General features: G+C 36.6%; 1 protein-coding gene across 9 annotated transcripts in view; it reads right to left on the minus strand.

Annotated features, from left to right (window-relative positions):
- Positions 1-18,088, minus strand: part of SHANK2 (SH3 and multiple ankyrin repeat domains 2) — a 354,838-nt gene that overhangs the window by 235,499 nt on the left and 101,251 nt on the right. For 7 of the 9 annotated variants that reach the window (XM_037402231.1, XM_037402233.1, XM_037402227.1 and 4 more), the window contains exon 13: positions 10,108-10,158. The exons of the other annotated variants lie outside the window; for them this stretch is intronic. In XM_037402231.1, coding sequence (XP_037258128.1) covers positions 10,108-10,158 — 51 coding nt within the window. The remainder of the gene's footprint in view (positions 1-10,107; positions 10,159-18,088) is intronic. 9 annotated transcript variants of the gene reach the window in all.

An 18,088-nucleotide genomic window follows, 5' to 3' on the forward strand; every position in this document is an offset into this window, starting at 1 on the left:
TGATAATCATTAATTCAGTGGAGAATGCATGGCTGACATCCAAGACATTACTATGAAAACAGAAGTGTTCTGGATATTATTTGGCAGTCACACCCTTGGACATTTTTTTGCTCACTAATGTTTGTAATAGAGACCTAAAATGAAGGAAAGATCCAGCCCTTGGCTTTACCAGTGGACACCGGACAGCTTCACTGGGAACTTGTGGTACAACAATCCTGCAAGCACCCCCAGCAGCTTTGGCTTCTGAGGAACCACTACTTCCAGACAACATCCAGGTACCCAGGACACCCCTATTGTAACAAGGGACAAACACAGACAAAGATTATTTGCACCACCCATGCCGTGTCCCTAGTGGAGGTCAGGAAAGACTAAGACCACTCCTTTAGTTGGCCAGTGGTTGGTGGAAGGTGGTGAAATAGAACAAGAATAAACAGAAATTTATGAAGTTGGAAAAAACTTTCATAGAATCACTGCAAGAGCAAATTTTCCATAGTGTCTTAATATATTTTTCCTGATCAAGAATTTGGCAAGAAATTTAGAAATAACTCACCCTAAGTCCCCCTGGCTAGGACCATGCTTTCCTTTATGCTGGGAAGCTGCAAGGAACATCAAAGGAATTATCAGCAGAAAAGGAGGAGAAATAAATGGGACTGACAGGACACATGTGAGGTCAAGAAATAAAGTATAAATGCAAGTGGAAGGACCGGATGATAATACAGTGAAATTCCGGTGATTCCCAGTGAATAGGGGTAGATATAATCTGAAAGAGATTTTCAATGGAGAAAATGCAAATGGATTACTGCCTTAAGATGCTTAGGAATGACTTGGGAAAGTGTATATCATATAGTATACAAACAAGAAAGCAGCATTCATTCACACGTGTCATGAGGGAGTAAGATGCAACTCCTAGCGTCTCTTCTCAAATCTTACTCAGTTTCTGAATACCAGACACCAGTTTAACATAAAGATTTATCAAATCATATAGCAGCCAAAAGCAATACAGTAAATAATTAAGACGCAGGAGTGACTAATTAGTGATTTAAATTTATGTCGGAAAGACTACAAAAAGTAAAAGCTCTGAGCAAGCTCCTATACCATTTACAGAGCCACTGAGTTTTGACATTGGAAGAGATGCACCTCTTACTCTACAGGTTAAAGTAATGAATAAATGGAAAGACACAGCTGTTTAAATCCTAGTCCCAGTAAAAGTGCTACATCTTTTGCTAGGGACTCTAATGGGACCAGAATTTCAGTCAAGAACTCAAGGAACATTTGAATGATGCAACACAGAGGAGTAGTACAGAACAACAGAAATGGACCTATGTACAATAATGAGAATAGAACAATATGAAAGTATAAAAGGTATTCAGAAGTATTTCTCCTCTTCCCCATCATTCCTTTGAACAAGCACAGTTCATGGACTTTTCTGAGCACATAACTGGGAAGAGCAAACAGGGTGCAGCCCTGGTTCACAACAGACAGATAAGCTGCCAGGTAGGTAGCTCTCCACAGCCCGTCACAATCACGAGTTGCATTTCACTCTGAAAGCTGTACAGAGCACTGCAGTTCATCCCTACCTCTGCTGCTGCCCTGTATTCTAGTGCAACCTAGACTTAGCAAAAGAAATGGAGAAAAACCGATTTGCTGCTTTGATCCATCAAGGGAGTAGAATCTGTGGAGCAAAGTGAAAAATTTCACAACTGTACACAGCAATCGCTGTGAATCATACACAACTCCAACAGAAGAACAATCCAGTAAGCCTTCCATTTCATTATTCAAACACTTTCAATATATACAATAGATGAAGTTCAAAAATAGTAACCAGGAAACTCTTTTTTAACTAGTGCCTCACTGGTCCATTATCTAAAACAAGGGGCAGGATTTTCTTGGACTTAGTACTTTTCTTCAGCTTACGTGATCAAGAAGTTTAGCATTTAAAGTTTGTTATGCTTTTTTAAAAGAGACTATAGGAGAATTTCTGATCGTTAACTGACATAAATGGATAGCCTTTTCTGAAAATATGTATTTATAGTGGTAAATAGCATCACAAACAAAATACAGATTCTCTCTCCTTGTTATCACCTTACTCTGTCTCAATGTGGATTTTATTTTAGAAACTCACTAATTAAGCACTACCGACCAATTTTAACCTTTATCTGTGTTCCTTAAAGGGCTGAACTGTCAGGGCTATTGTTGCTATGTGCTATAATGGCTGGGAAAACCTTTGTCTGTACATTCAATTAATCTTTATCCATTCTGCCATTCTCCTTTAAAGGAAAAAAAAAAAAAAGGGGGGGTGGGGGGGGAGAGGAGAAGCTATCTCCTAATTAAAGTTCTGTGGCTGATAATAATTTTCTTGGCTTTTACAACTTTACTACTTTACATCTATGAATATTCTGCATTTGCAATACCTACCTACTGCAGGTGATGCCTAGAGTCAGTGGCAGAACAAACCCCCCAACACACAACTGTTAATGCCAGGTAAGAAACATGTCTTCACTAACAGCGAGCACTGTAAGGAAAAGACTTGCAAACACAGAAAGGAAAAAAAGAGAAAAAACCCCAAGGTCTAGAGACTGGATTAGCGTGGTAAATAGACCCCATAATCACATAACAGCGCACACAGGTAGCATAAGAATGGGCACTTCACAAAACTGGCTGGCAGAAAACATCGAAGCTGCAGAAATGGCAGTAATGAATGAGCTGGAGTAAGGAGACTGTGAAAGACGGCTGAAGTTGTTAAACAGGAATGTAAGGGTTACTATGAGACAAAATTTAGGGAATAGTTTTAAACAGTATGAAAAAATATGGAAAAGGAGATAGGAAATAGAAACAAAGCAGAAATTTAATATTAATGCAACAATCACAGACAGATATTTCTGAGTAAAAGGAGTACAAGCACACACTAAGGACAGAAATCCTGATGGCTCTCAACGGCCTGTCGATTTTAGTAGTCTCTCAAAATACAAGTTTTTAAATAGCACAGGTAAGACTTACCTAGCTTGATCTTAAGTGCAAGAAACACTCAGGGAATCTGAGAGGATACAAGAACGCTACTGATATTGCAAGATCATATTCTTAGCTGTAGATCATCCAAAAGCAGGATGATCGACAGCAACAATTTTTGCATGCAGTCATGCAAGCCACATATAGCTAGTGGGAATTTCAGGCATGATCACAGCAAAAATTTCTTTGGAGAACCAAAGCCTCTAAGGTCCTCAAGCTTGTTAGTGGACTAAAATTATGAAAGGAATGAAAACAAATAATATAAAACAACTTTAATTTGTGTTTCATTCAAGAACACACCAATTTTTCTCAAGCACTACTAATCTATGGGCATTAAAAATTAGTGTTCATAATAAGCTAGGAAGGACATTGAAATAATTATTTTAAAAGAGTACAAGTGCTAAGTAATTCATGTAAATAACATAAGCACTTGAGTGCAGCAAGTGAAGAGCAAAATCCAGCCAGCACTGCTGGACTCGCGTATTACTGCAGCATACTCCCCGACCAAAGAGCAAAAGGGAACATGGTTCCTGCTTGTGATTTTTTAAGTCAGGAAGGTTTGGCAAGGCAAGCATTACGCTAGAGATAACAAGACGTCCTTTACTCAAAGTACTCCATGCAGATCCACCTGAGAAGTCTCTACACAATTCCTTGATGTGCCAGTTGTCATTACCCTGGAGAGTGAAAAGTGACGGCAAACGCCCTCCTGCTAAGGGATGGCAGATTGACCAGTAAGCATGTTTTCTAGACCCAGTCAATTGAATTCTGAAAGATATACTTCAATGGGGCACCAACATACAATGGGTTCAAAAAAAATCCTAAATGGTACCTTTCTACACCATTAGGCATCAACTACCTGTAGAGATCTAGCATTTTAATGTCCCTAGTAACATGGTGTTTAATTGTAGGTAAAGTAATTAGTTTTCCAGTCTCTTCGCAGGTACATTTGGAGTGGCACTGTAGCGCATCCATATGGGGAAGATCAGGGGCTGGTAAAAACTTCTGTCTCAAAGGAAACCTCACGGGAAAAGAGAATGAGAAAAGACAAAATCATAGCTCTTAAACATGTAGGATAGGGTAAGAGAGTTAATTAGAAGGTTTATAACAGATCATAATGCATTTCACACAGCTGAGCAATGAACCCAGACAGCCCAACTGCAGATGAATCAATAATTCTGTTTGGTTAGTTAAAGGATGATGCTGAGGGTGCTTTTAGACCTGAGAAGTAGCATTTTAAAACCAGTATTTAAATGTTTCCCTCATTTAAAAATACCATTTCAGAGGGTTATTATTAAATTTACAGAATAATTTTCACTTCTTGCTTAGATCTTTAATTATATTGCTACACAAAAAAAATTTATTTGTACTAGACAACACCTTAAGAAATCATCATTCAGCACTGAAAATGACCGCACTTTTCTTCATAGGTATTTGAAAGCTAGTTTGACTGAACAAATAGATTTCATTTGCACAGTACTCTAGGAGGACTGGAAAGAAAAAACAATTAAATTGTACCCTACAGAAAAGATACTTGCTTCTTTCTTTTTCTTCAAAGTATCGAGATCTACACTAAGAAAATTTTTTCAAAAATACATCCTAGAAAAATCAACATTTTCACCCACTGTGATTTGAATACTGCAATTCTGTCCAATAGCATGCATCTGTGAAAAGTCATCATTAGATAACTTTCTGTCCCATAGCAACCACCTTCTTTTCTCAGGGAAATGAAATACTTTTACATCCTTAGGCAATACTGTTCTCTGCATGGCTTCATAAATGAAGCTGCTTGTAATATAAAGCTAAAATCACAATTTACACTGGGTTTCACAGAGATTTATAGCTATACATGCGGAAAATAAAATGTTAGCCATAGGCTTTTCCAACTGCGTGTATATATATTATATATGCATATGCATGTAAACAGTGAGAGCCAGCATTTCACATTTTATATAAAAAGCTTTATATAAATTATAAAAAATACTTTATATTAAAGTAACAGATTCCAGTTATTAATTTACATTATTAAGCATTTATCTAAAGAAGAGTAATGGAAAGAAGAGAGAGGTAATGTTTTAATAATCTGAACATGCTATGATAATTTAGGTCTGAATTTACTAAGTGATAAGAAAGTAAGAAAGACACCAGAGGATGTAAGTTGCTTGAGAGGATCTTCCTGGAACTGTCATAACTGACAATTTCATGGTAATCCACAAACTTCAGGGCTGCTGGCCAGAGCCACCAGTTCTCAAATGAGAGTTCTTGGTTCTTTACCAAAGGTCTCTGTGAAGCGGGCTTTTTCTTAGAAGTTTTTTGTTTTTTTTTTTTTAAATTATTAAATCACACTAAAGTGACTGTATCTATTTTAAATAATTTACTGATGCTATTTTGCTGTGCAAGTCACTGCTGAAATTCCCTACAGGCATTACACAGAAGCAAAAGTGAGGAGAGAATTACACAGTGTAGTAGTATGCCACCAAAATAATAGCAAAAAAAGCCACAGAAGCAGACCTCATACTTACTGTGACTTACTGTAATCATGTGAGAGCTTGGGTATTGACACGAATGTTGTCTCCATTCAAGCACAAAAGGACCATCATGAAAGAATTCTTTTCTTTTTTCTTTTTTTTTTTTCATTTGGCAATATCATCATGTCTTTTCATGACATCAAAACATTACCAATTTAAATTTTGAACAATAAGGAGGACTGGAATGTGCAAAACTCTCCCAGGTAAACTGGAAACGTTTCAGATATGGAAGGCTAAATACTATGCAAACAAAATGCTGCAGGAAGATAGTAAGCTGGAAAAATAACGTTCAACTAGCTGTTGTACTACACCAGATCCTTAGCAAATCCAGTTCTTCCAGTTACATTTTGAAAATAAAACATTCAGGAGGTTACAAAGGGTGAAGCTTTAAATTTTCGTAACTGTTCATTAGGATTGCTGATTTCAGCAAAGATGAAATGTTTCCATCTCTATTTACCTTAGCTTTTGAAACCGAATACAGAAAGACGACTAGTAGGAATCCATTTGTTCTCATTGTACAATTTCAATTTTTTGTCATTAAGCTTTAATGTAAGGAAAAGACATGATCTGAACAGTGTTTAATTCGGTGATGATGCAATGTGATGGGTGCACTGCATAATGTCATATAATATCAAAAGATGTGTCCCAATATAACCTCCCTTATACACAGCAAGAAGCCTCTGGAAACACAGAAGGCAGCTAACAGCTCTGAAGCTGTTACTGGAAAGTTGTCACTTGCTTTCAGTAACCGAATAGAATTTGTGACTACCTAGCCTTAGTGGTCCAAGGCGCTCACAAGCTTAGTTATGAAACTGTGCCTTCATCAGCTTCAGAAAGGCTCATCCTTCTTTCATTTATTAAGATTTTTGTCGTATGAGCACCAAAACCAAATCTATAAAATGAACTTAAAGCAAGTTTTGTGCTCCTTCATTTGGGGGCTGACTCAAAGCTGTACTAATCAAACCAGAGCACCCCTACAGGGCTTCTCATTCCATCAGTCAGGGATGCTTTTGCTCTTGCTGCACCTCCTGAAACAGGGAGAACTGATAAGAGCTTGCTAGACTTGGGGAACTGCTAAACCATCAGTTAAGCCGAGCCTGGATCAGCTCAAAACTGCTAAGGAGATACAAAATTAGCAGAAGCAAGATTAGTAGTTTTGTTTATTGTTCTTGTAACCCATTTGGGCATTTTCATTTTCAATACTTTGTACAAATTCAAAAAATACTGTCTATAAATTCCTCTTCACTTGCACATTCATAGTTTTAAAAATCAGATCAGCTCTCAGTGCCCTTTTTATAGATAAAAGGTGATGCCCTATACGAGGGGTCCTCAAACTTTTTAACCAGGGGGCCGGCACGCAGATTAAGTGGCAGGCAGTCATCTGCAGCTGCTTGGTTTCCCCCCCCAACTCCCGGCTGGGGGGGGATGGGGGGGTGTGTGTCTGTAAATACCGGGGGCCGGATTGAGGACCCTGGGGGGCTGTATCCAGTTCGCAGGCCATAGTTTGAGGACCCCTGCCCTATACTATGTGTTTATGAACGTTTTATCAGGTAAAGATGGAGCAGAATTAGGAAACCATGAGATTTTAATTCCTTGTTAAGCAATTGTTATGGCAGATTCTGAAAGGAACAGAAAATGTCATAAGACTAAGCAAAACTAAGCAGTCCTCAAGATAATTTCCAATTTCTAGTAACAACAGAACACAGTATATCTATACATTTCATTACAAAGGCTGTAACTATTGTAGAAAATGCAGCACAATTTGAGTCTGACAACCTGTAAGCCTAGTTACACCACAGTTTGAATAAATTTTTTTTTACAAATCTTTGAAGTCACTACATTATGTTTACACCAAGAAAACCAAAACCTAGTGAAAATGCATTGAAAACTTACAATACTTCAGGAGGTCTCAGGGGGAAGGCTTAAAACATTCCTATTACACCCCAGCACACCACCAATTTGGCTGAACTAACATAAAAAGATACTTGACTGGAGAAGAGGATACACTAAGGGGAAGTACGAGCAAATGATGGTGGGAGATTGGAGACTCACTGTCAAGTCTCCAGGCAGAGATAACAATTTCCTACATCGGACAAAGGGCAAAGTAGCCACCCCACAGTATTTCTGAGGTTCATCAAATTGAAATTTTTTCATTAAAATGTTGACTTCACCGATACTGAACTCTTCTCCAAAATCAAAAAAGCATTATTGGAAATTTCTAAACAGCTCTAAGTGGGTCAACACAGCATAGGCAAACTTAAAAGCTGTCAACCCTATCAATATTGGAGTTATCAGGCACTGTCGGTCTTCATAAATGCCAGTCTAACAGAATCAACGTCCTGACAATTTCTTATAGTAATGTGTAACTACACACTGTGTAAGTAACTACACACTGTGTAATTTTATTTTTCCTTTGAGACATAACAGTCATAACTGGTAGTAATGAAATTTACTCTAACTGAATGTCTCTCACCAGGAGTTTTAACTGGCTTATCTTCAAACCTTCTCTACAATAGAGGCAAATTCTACAGTAATACAAAGGCTATCTCATATGATTTATTCCTTCAAAATGTACTGTGCAAGCATTTAAGAAAATAAGCGATCTGAATTATGTCTTACACTCATGATGGAAAAAGTATTGGTTAATTCATCCCTACTGATTTTAATAGAAGCTTATTTGGGTTTTAGTGAACTGTGAATGTGGCTTTTGTTGTTCCAACATGTATTTATGTTCTAAAAACACTTTCTTTGATCCAGCATCAAACTCTTAGTCTCACTCATTTCTGAAACTCAGATCCACAAAGAGATAAAGTATAGTTAAAAGTGACAGAAGAGTACAAACAAATACACCTGAACTAACAGTAAATTATGTTAAACAATTGCTTTTATACTGCTAATTCTAAGGACACAGAAAAATCTTAGATTTGTTTTTCTGTTGTTAAAATATTTGCAGCATTTTATTTCATGTTTTGAGAACTTAATTGCTCTAACAGAGCTTCTGTTACTCTCTGCACCATAAAAAATGGAAGTGCATATATCCAGATGTATGTACACACATCCACAGGCAAGTGGGCTAGCTGTAGGAATACTACAAGAGCTCCTTATGTAAGCTTTCTTTGTTTAAACTGTTCCTGATAAACATTTTATATGAATAAAGTATAGTAAATTTGAGCTCATATATTTTACAACCATTCTCCTACTTTACAGAGTCCCTAGAATTCTGCATGGCTCATGCAGACACCTTGCAAATCTCAGGGCAGCATTGAGGCCATTGTCTCAATTAAACTCCAAAGTCAGGATGTTCAAAAGGATCTCTATGCCTAAATTCTGGTGGTCTTGAATAAAAATTAAGCAACTGGATTTTAATACTTCAAAAAGAAATCCACCCTACATTGTTCGATGAAATTTGGAGCCTTCCTATTAACTGAATAGTAAACCACATTAAAATACCAATGCACTAACACAAAGTAACATATCAGTATACAGTAAGCAATAACCATTCTCTTAAAAGAACCTGTAAAAAAAAAACAAACACAAAACCAACCCTATCAGTACTCACAGATGTATTTAGACATAATTAGCATCCTATTTATTACACATGAAAAATATTAAAATCAATGTGTTTTAAGGTTTTCACAAAACCCACCGTGCATCAGAACTAAATGGATGACATGGATAACACTTTATAGTGGATGGAAGACAGGTACACTGAAAACTATTCATGGGGGACTACCCCATTTATCGCAATGTACATCTTAATCTGTAGTTGCATAGTTTAAAAAATCTTAATGCATATTAGTCTCTCTTTTGATCTACTGTTCTGACAGCTTACATTTTTAAATTGCTAATCTGGTTCATGCCATAAAACAATTTTTATACAGAAGTTTTCTAACCAAAGCTGTCTTTTTTTTCTGCTACACATCTACTGGGTTTCCCAGGAAAAAGGTAGGTACGACCATACAGAGCAGGCTACCTGCGTACAGAATCCTTCCTGACGTCATCCACAAGAAAACTCCAAGATGAGGTACAGAACTGGATTATTTTTCCTTATCAATATAAATATCCAGTAGTCCTTACAGTAACACCACTCTTAAAATAAGAGACTGTTCCTCACCAGCATCTCAAGGAAATATAGCACCCATTCAGTCAGTCAGTCAGTGTGACATACTGGATGAGATAACACAGGATTTAATCATTACTTCAGATACATGATTTCAGCTACATGGACATAGTATAAGACACATTAAGAAGAGATTATTTTATTAGTCACAATGAACACCATCTTACACTAAAAATGCTTCCTCTATTCCATCCATCTTTTCAATGTTCTGAGGCCCAAATGTGGAGTTCACTCAGAGCCCAGACTCTTTGACAGAGACCCTCTTTATCTACCGCCAACTTAAACAAGCTCAAGACAACAGAATATGGCTATGTGAAGCCTTTCCTTATGGAAAAGCTATGCTCCTAAAATACCTCTGTGTTTCATTAATTCTCCTTCACCAGGAATAACAGCATCAAAACCAGACCTTTCTACTATTGCCCCCAAACAGAAAAATTACCATTGTTTAACCCTTACCTGCCAGCAACAGATTCCAGGGACTTCTACTTGGATATGGGAAGCAGGATCCTTTAAGAAGGGCAAGGAACGAAGGCAACATCAAAAAGAAGTTAGGTGTCAGAATTTTATTTTAAGGGGAAAATTTGAAAGCAGAAGTTTATGTAAGTAAAGCTCTTCTGATGGCATGACTTAAAAATGGAAAACTGGGCAAAACAAACATTTGGAGGAGATGAGGAAGCTAATTCTAGTTTCTCTTAGTTTCTCCTACTCTGCCGTCCTTGCCACTTTGCACATGAAATGAGGAAATGAAGATGAGGTAATAGAAGGTAATGAAGAATGTTAAATGTGATTGAGGATGGCAGAGGAAGGTGACACACGGTTTGGAAGTATGGAATATCTTAACAATACAACAGGAACAATGAGAAAGACTGCTTTAACTGCACACATGAAAGTCAGGGACCACTTTCTGTGGCGGTGAACAAGACACCAACACCCCCCTCCCTGCCTCAGTAGCACTGGAATCACAGAATCACCACCACAGATCACTTATCTTTTTATCTTATCTGGATCACTTATCTGGAAAATGGCTTGTATAGCATGTCTTGTAATTATTTCAAACTTCAAATCACATCTCAAAATAATTTTCCTCTTTTTCCTTTCCATTATTCTTTGGATAGATTTTGAGAATTCCTATTGTACAACCTGAAACTAGCCCTTACAAGAACATGCACTTCTGCCAAATATTTTCTCTGCAATTTTCAGCATCTCTACATCGAATACTAGAGAAAGTCCACAAAATACTCGTAAGAATGTTTCTGAATATTCATGGAATCCTGTTATCATAGCTATTAATCCATATCTGCTTTTTAAACATCTGCACCACTCAGTGCCTTGTTTACTATACACCCCCTGCAATTTCACACACTTTCAATCTTTTACCTTACAAAATGTCAAAGTTTAATTTAAAGGCATTTAACAATATACTTATCTATAGTTCATGTCTGAATGTCTGTAAATTGAATAGTGTTACAGTTGGGGAGTTTGGAAGAGTTGTTTTTTCTATAACTTTTGTTCAGTAGCATGATTCCATATTTTAGGAAGTTCTTTCTAACCACACTCCCACAAGAGACTCGTATCAAAAAACATTTTCCAAGGTATTTGGTATGTCAGATACATCCCTGGAAGTTTTCATATTTCACCATTCCAATTAAATATTCTGTTTAGAATGGTCCATGTCACATGTTTCAGAGATTTGGTATATTAGGGATCAAATTATCATCTTGAAGAGATGCCCCATAATGATAAGACTCACCACAAGCAAACAAGAACCATGGTTGTGTTTTAATTTTACAGCATTCTAGAATATATAAGGATATTTTCCTAGTAAGCTGAAAAAGGAGAAAAGATCTGCCTACCCCAGGGACTGAAACAAGCGTCAAATGCCCCTCAGTGAATTAATAAGGGAATATTTTGAAGAAGCTTTCCTACCAAGTGGATCATGGGTTGGATTCAAGTGATGCTTCAATTATTACAGCATTCAATGTGTTTAGATCTACTTATAGGAAACATTGCATATATTATACACAAGAATTGAGTGTATCTGTGCCTCCAGGTTGCTTGCGCAGGAAAAGACACTCCAACTATTCCTTTGGGACATACTAAAAAGCAAGGAGGTGCGAGAAGAAATCAGTGTTCTGAGTCAGTAAATTAAAACAAACTTCATGGCAGAAAAGCCACAAAAAAAACCACCAAAAACTATTCCTGATAGTTTTCAGGAAGCTTAAGCAGCAGGTACAACAATGTAACACTGAAATTTTGAAGGGGAGTCCCAAGGTAAATCAGCTTGTAACGGAAAATTGGCAACTGAATTTTTCATTGTAATAACAGGTATTCAAACGGAAAAGAAGAGAAAAAGCAAACATTGCCAATATTTTGGCATTTGTAGGAGTTTTCCAAAAAAAGCATATCTAGGTTCTCTACAGCTTTAACCTGAGAAAAAAAATGCACATTAACGCTGCAAAGGAGCTGACACTTTTCATCTGCAGCCCACTCAGCCAAGGAACATCCACTTATATACCCTCATGCATTATTCACCAGGAAAATTGAAATAATCTACCAGTGGTTAAGCAGCTCAGAATCAAATGCAAATCAAGGGAAAGCAGTTAAGAATGAGGATCATTCACAACTCCTGACACTCCTCCACACTGCAAGCCTGGAGACTCCCGCAGGAGTCACACAAATCTTTACAACTCCAGTCCCGGTGGCTGCAGGCATTTTGATGCAGCCTAGCCTGAAGTTGGCCTGTGTCTGTGGGTGATGGCAAAATCACTGACCTGTGCTCATGCTTTAAAAAGGAACTTGCTTTATTTGTATTCATGTAGATTCTCACTCCCTTTTTCTTGGCACACACCTGAAAAAGTCTGATTTTTTTATTTATGAAAAGCCTGTGTTTACTGCAGCACTGGCTAAAATTATACTCATTCTTTACCTGACTATGAAACTTTGGACATACAAGTACAAAAATCAATTTAAAGCAATGTAATATAAATTTCCAATGAGAGAAAAAGTTATTGCTGTTATTACCTTCATTTTCAATGGTAAGATACAATGGGAACTACCTTAGACCATGATTTATAACAATTATTTTATTCTCTTTAGGAGTATACAACAGTAAACATTAAGATCAGAAACAATAAATTAACTTTTATATCACAGTGAGAAACTGAAAGCCCACTTGGCTGTTAAGAAGCCATACACCATTCCTTACAAGCTAATGTGAACAACAGAGGCATGCATAATTTTTGCAAGTTTATACAATTTACCCTGGACAAATTTTTCATGAAATCTACATAGACCTTGTATTATGAAGTATTTACATGTGTTTGAATTTATTATCATCAATGCATACTCATCAATGTAAACTCCATGCATTAATGTTCAATATCAGAATTTAATAGCTTTAACCCTTTGGAGTTTAAGGGCAATCACTATACTGTTTGTGTTTAGGCAGCACAGGTTTTCCCCACGGACTGTACACAGCAAAATAGTTTTCATTTCAATGGAAACTAGTGTTTATTTTTCAGACAAGACATTTTCAAGCAAAAAAAAGCTAGATTTAATCAACTAGTTATTTCAACAGTTGGTTGAACCCAAAATGCCCATTAACAACCCTAGACCTGATATCATGAAATTACAGAATGACAAACTACAACTGAAAACATTCTTGTCATAACCATAAAATTAGAAAGTGTAAAATAATGAATAAAAAGATCAAATATGTTTCACTCTAGATGGAAAAAAAAATCCATTAAGATCATATATTTTTGCAGTCCTCTCAGATATATATTTGATTGTCAGAAAGCCTAAGGAAAAAAAATAAATAATCCTAAATATCAGATTTCCAGGTACAATGAGAAAATCGCTGCTGATGAAGAAGAAAAGTCAGACCAATAACCATCTCCATCTAGAATCCAAGATGAAATACTGTTTCAGTAAGAATTTGGCTAGTATCTCAGGATATTCACACACTTTTTAAATGGTTGGAAATACTACTGACATAAAACAATATTTGCAGCTCATTTTCCTGTTCAATTATATTTACTTTTTCAATCAAATTTGCTCAATTATATCTCCTGGAGTAACACTGGAGTGTGACAACTATGCTGCATTGTACTGATTGTGTCAGGACAGCACACCACTTAGTCAAGGGAAATAGGACCCCAAGTCAGAGAGAATAGGATTAGGCTCTCACTTTATGGAAATTACCAAGATATTTTTATTGTTCATATAATCCAGAACGCAACTCCACTTTCATGATGCCTTCTTGAAGATTTCCACAGAGAGAACTATACTTTTCCCTAGGAAGGCCAAGCACAAATAGATTCTCAAAGAAGATCCTGAGAATCAGAGGTTAACATTAAGTACTTCAAACACAATGCTTTCACTATAAAGCTATATTAAATTTTTCGCTGACTTTTTCAAAGCATTTCTTTGCCAAAAATAACACCTAAATTTAAGATCAACTGAAATTTTAAAAAATCCTTTACAATAACTTATTTTATATTGCTAGGAAACTGTACACACATACTCAAGATCCTTAATTAATCTGATTATTCATTTAGGTTCCTATGAACCCTATGCATCCTATTGATCATATGCGTCTCCAGCACAGATCCAAGATACAAAGCAGTAGCATTCTAGAAAAAGGAGATTAAATATGTATCCAAATATTTTGCCAAATACTTCAGAATCAGCATCTCTCTTCACATATAAATTATACTGACCTTATCCCAAACCCACGTGTTAAAAGCAAAAATCTTGAGTATTGTTAAATACAGAGATTCGATGCCGATTTCAAACTTCCTTTGGGTCAGTGCTGATTGCACCAATGTTTCTACACATTTTCCTAGACATTCAGCTTTGCAGAAAATATTCTTTATCTAAGGATAAAAGAAGTTCAACTCCTGATCTGATTTTTTTTTTTTTTAAACATTCACATCTTGCCCATCAGAAGAAAGAAATCTATAAAACGTTTTTTAACATGGAAATAGGAAAGCTATTTGAAAAGGACACCCTGTAGCTTTTATGTGATTAATATAAATGCAATTACTATCATGGAGCAAATACGGTCAGAGTATATATGTGAACTGTCATGACAAAAATGCATTTCTTGTAATTCTACATCTACAGATATGCATAAAGAAGGTAAGGCACAGACTGCTATCTATTTGATAATGATCTCTAATGAGTCTGTCTAGATACTAGCCTGATATCCCATGAAACAAATTCTAGACTTGAACGTTTTGCCTCTTTAAATAGCTCTGCTCACTGTAACAACTTAGGAAAATGCTGATCTTCGGTGACAAGGACTCACATATGAGTTAAGAAAAACACCTTATTTTACCCCTGATGTTCACTGATGGTCAAATGACTCAATACCACACCAGTGCCACCCAATATCATCATGCCCTGCTTACCCACTCCCTTACAGGCACCTCTCATGTAGTAGAGAGGACTTTGGCATTCCCAAAGTTAAATTTTAGGAGCATTTACCAAGAGGAAAAAAAAAAAAAAAACCAACAAAAAAACCCACCAAAAACAAAACACCAAAAACAAATTTAAAAAAACCACATAAAATCTTGCCAAAAATTCTGAGACTTCTTTAACATGATATGATACTTGGCTGACTTTTCCTTATTGCCTGGAAGCAATCCAACCAGAATAGAGAATTTAATCCTCCAAAACATATATTTTAATGACTCATTGTTTTCCTATTTCTTTCTAGTTTCCACAAAGCTTAATGGACTTCAGCATGATTATTAAAACACTGCAAACAAAAAAAAAAAACCTTTACTTTTCTCAAAAAAAAAAGTATATGACAAAAACAATTTAGCTGTAACCAGTAAAGGACATTCTAAAATTAGAGCTTGTTGTGTTAGGGATGGTAACAAAGTGTCTAAGCCATATGCTGGTGTAATCTATAAAAGCTAGATACAAAGCTTATGTCATTGTAACTTACTGTTTCAGAAACCAGTAAACTGCTATCGTACATGAACCCAACCCAGTACTAATCAAATACTTTTAGATTTTAATTTGTATATAGCACTGGATCAGTACAAACATTTGGATATCAGAAGTACATTACGGTTTTATCTTCGTATGTCAAGGACATGCCATGACCAAAATATAACTAAATGGGGAATCTTTGGTTTTAAACAACTCTTTACCCCCGACTTATTCCATTTTTTACTTCAACAGAAAACGCAAATCAGAAGAGAAGCAGATTTTTTTAAATCTGCATAGATATTTTTCGGACTGCAATAGGGGACAGTCCACCAACTGCCAGAAAAAGACTTAATAGATTGTGTCTTTCTTCCTCTCCACGAGGAAACCCAAACACACCCTAAGATAAGGCACTAGCCTAAATCCGTAATAATTTATGTGGTTTTTATCCAGATTTACACTTCTTTAATGCAAAACACAATTTGTCAATTGCATAACAGAGTTTAAACAGCAGAAAAACTTCTCCCATCAGTTGATCTATTTCCCTCATCAGCTGGCCTGAAATAAACTGCAACAGATTATTTAGACATAGCCACAGGTGAAAAACAGAAACACTAATGGTTTTACAAAAAGGAGAGTATGCAGGGCACAGTAATTCCTGGGTCCCTACAGCAGGCGGTGGTCACTTCCAGCCCACAGGATGCTGTGCCACAGTCTTCAAAAGAAAGTGCTGTCACCACAGTGACCAGAGCATCACTCTGCACAGGGGCCCTGTTTCCTGAACCACTGGCAACATCCCAGACAAGTGTTCCATTCTTTTAATTTCCAATTATTTCCAGCAAAGAGGCAGGTCCTTCAAGAAGGGGGAACCCTAAACAACCTTTTTGATAATTCCAGAATTGTATTTTTAGAAATAAGAAAATGAAAATAAATCAATGAAGAAATCTCAAAATCTGTTAGGGAATGTCTATAGTTAAGTTCACTTTATGATCAAGAAGTTCTTAGTAAATATTACTCCCTCCAAATCTCTGGATATGCCAAAAGTTATCCTTAATTGCATAAAATTTCTTCCAGTTTTGAAATGTACTTTCTAAGATAATAACATGTACTCCACAGAATGATGAGAAGCACTGTTAACCCACATGTATTTTGACTCAACTTAAACTTCTCTTACCTAACAAAACAACAAAAAAAACCCACAGAGAAAAATCCTTCAGTGCAAGCATGGGGAGAGAAAACTCCACTAGCTTTGGAGGTAGTCTGCCTCTAAACTTTAGCCTTTCTCAGTAAAGATGATGAAAGGGAAGCTCTTCTCCATCCAATCATCATCAGAAAACATATATTCTCCCACTATGCACAACCAAGCTAGCAATGAAAAAAACACCCAAAAGATGACTGCATTATTTGTCACAAGGAGGAAAACACAGTCCTGTGTTAAAAATCCAAAGCATCTTCTGTATTAGGAATCTAGCTAATGCAAGTTTGCTTTCATGTTGTTGAAATTTAAAAAAAAAATAAAATTATTTCTTATTTTTTTTCTCTCTCTTGGTTAACTTCACATGCAAGAATGTGTATCTGGGGCTTATGAAGTTGTTTCAACAAACATTATTATGCTAATGAGTCAAAAGAAAATACTCTGTCCTAAGTATGAATTGGAAAGGAAGAATGTCAGAAGACTCTTGGGTTGGCTTTCAGCTATTTTTAATTCATGAACTCCAAACCAAATGTCACAGAACTTGTAAAACATGGAAGTTCATGGATCCAATCTGAGACCAACAACCTAATTTACAAGTGCTTGCAACTTCTTATTTGTCCTAACAACTTTTCTTGGAGGCAGGTTAAATATTTATCCATTGCTAGCAGCCCAATGCTATCATAAACCAAGGCCAGGTCTGCCAGTAGTCACAACACAGCACGTAAGATACCACGGTACTCATTATAATTGAAGCTCAAGTATCTTAACATACTACTGTCAGAATTAACCACCATTCAGTGCAACTGCTGCACATGCAGCGGCATGGTAAACAAAGAGACTTTTAGCTTTGTATCAGCCAGGCTCTGAAAAGGTGCAGAAGATTACCCTGCTTGGGGCTGAAATTCAGCCTTGCTCTCTTTTAGGATGAGGGACAAAGAAAGTATTTTCCTTATCCCAATAATCTTACAGTTTCATACAAAACTGCAGACCAAAAGGAAGAGTCAGCATGCAGAAATCTTAGCAACTTCCCCAGTCACAGGAGAGGGTTGCATCTTACAAGGGAATGGAAGCTGAATGACCACGGCAAAGAACTGGGAGAGCACAGTTACAATACAGAACAGAAAAGCTGGCACTGACAAAACCAAAAGAAAAACAAGAAGTGACAACAAAGGAAAGAAACAGGAAAGCAATTGTGATTAAATGGAAAAGTATCTGAAACAAGCAAAATGCAATCAGCTGAAAAAATTATGCAATCCTTATTTGGGGTGGAATTAGCAGACAAATCCAAGACGGGATATGAGT

This window comes from Falco rusticolus, chromosome 10, assembly GCF_015220075.1.
Source record: "Falco rusticolus isolate bFalRus1 chromosome 10, bFalRus1.pri, whole genome shotgun sequence".
Taxonomy (NCBI): domain Eukaryota; kingdom Metazoa; phylum Chordata; class Aves; order Falconiformes; family Falconidae; genus Falco; species Falco rusticolus.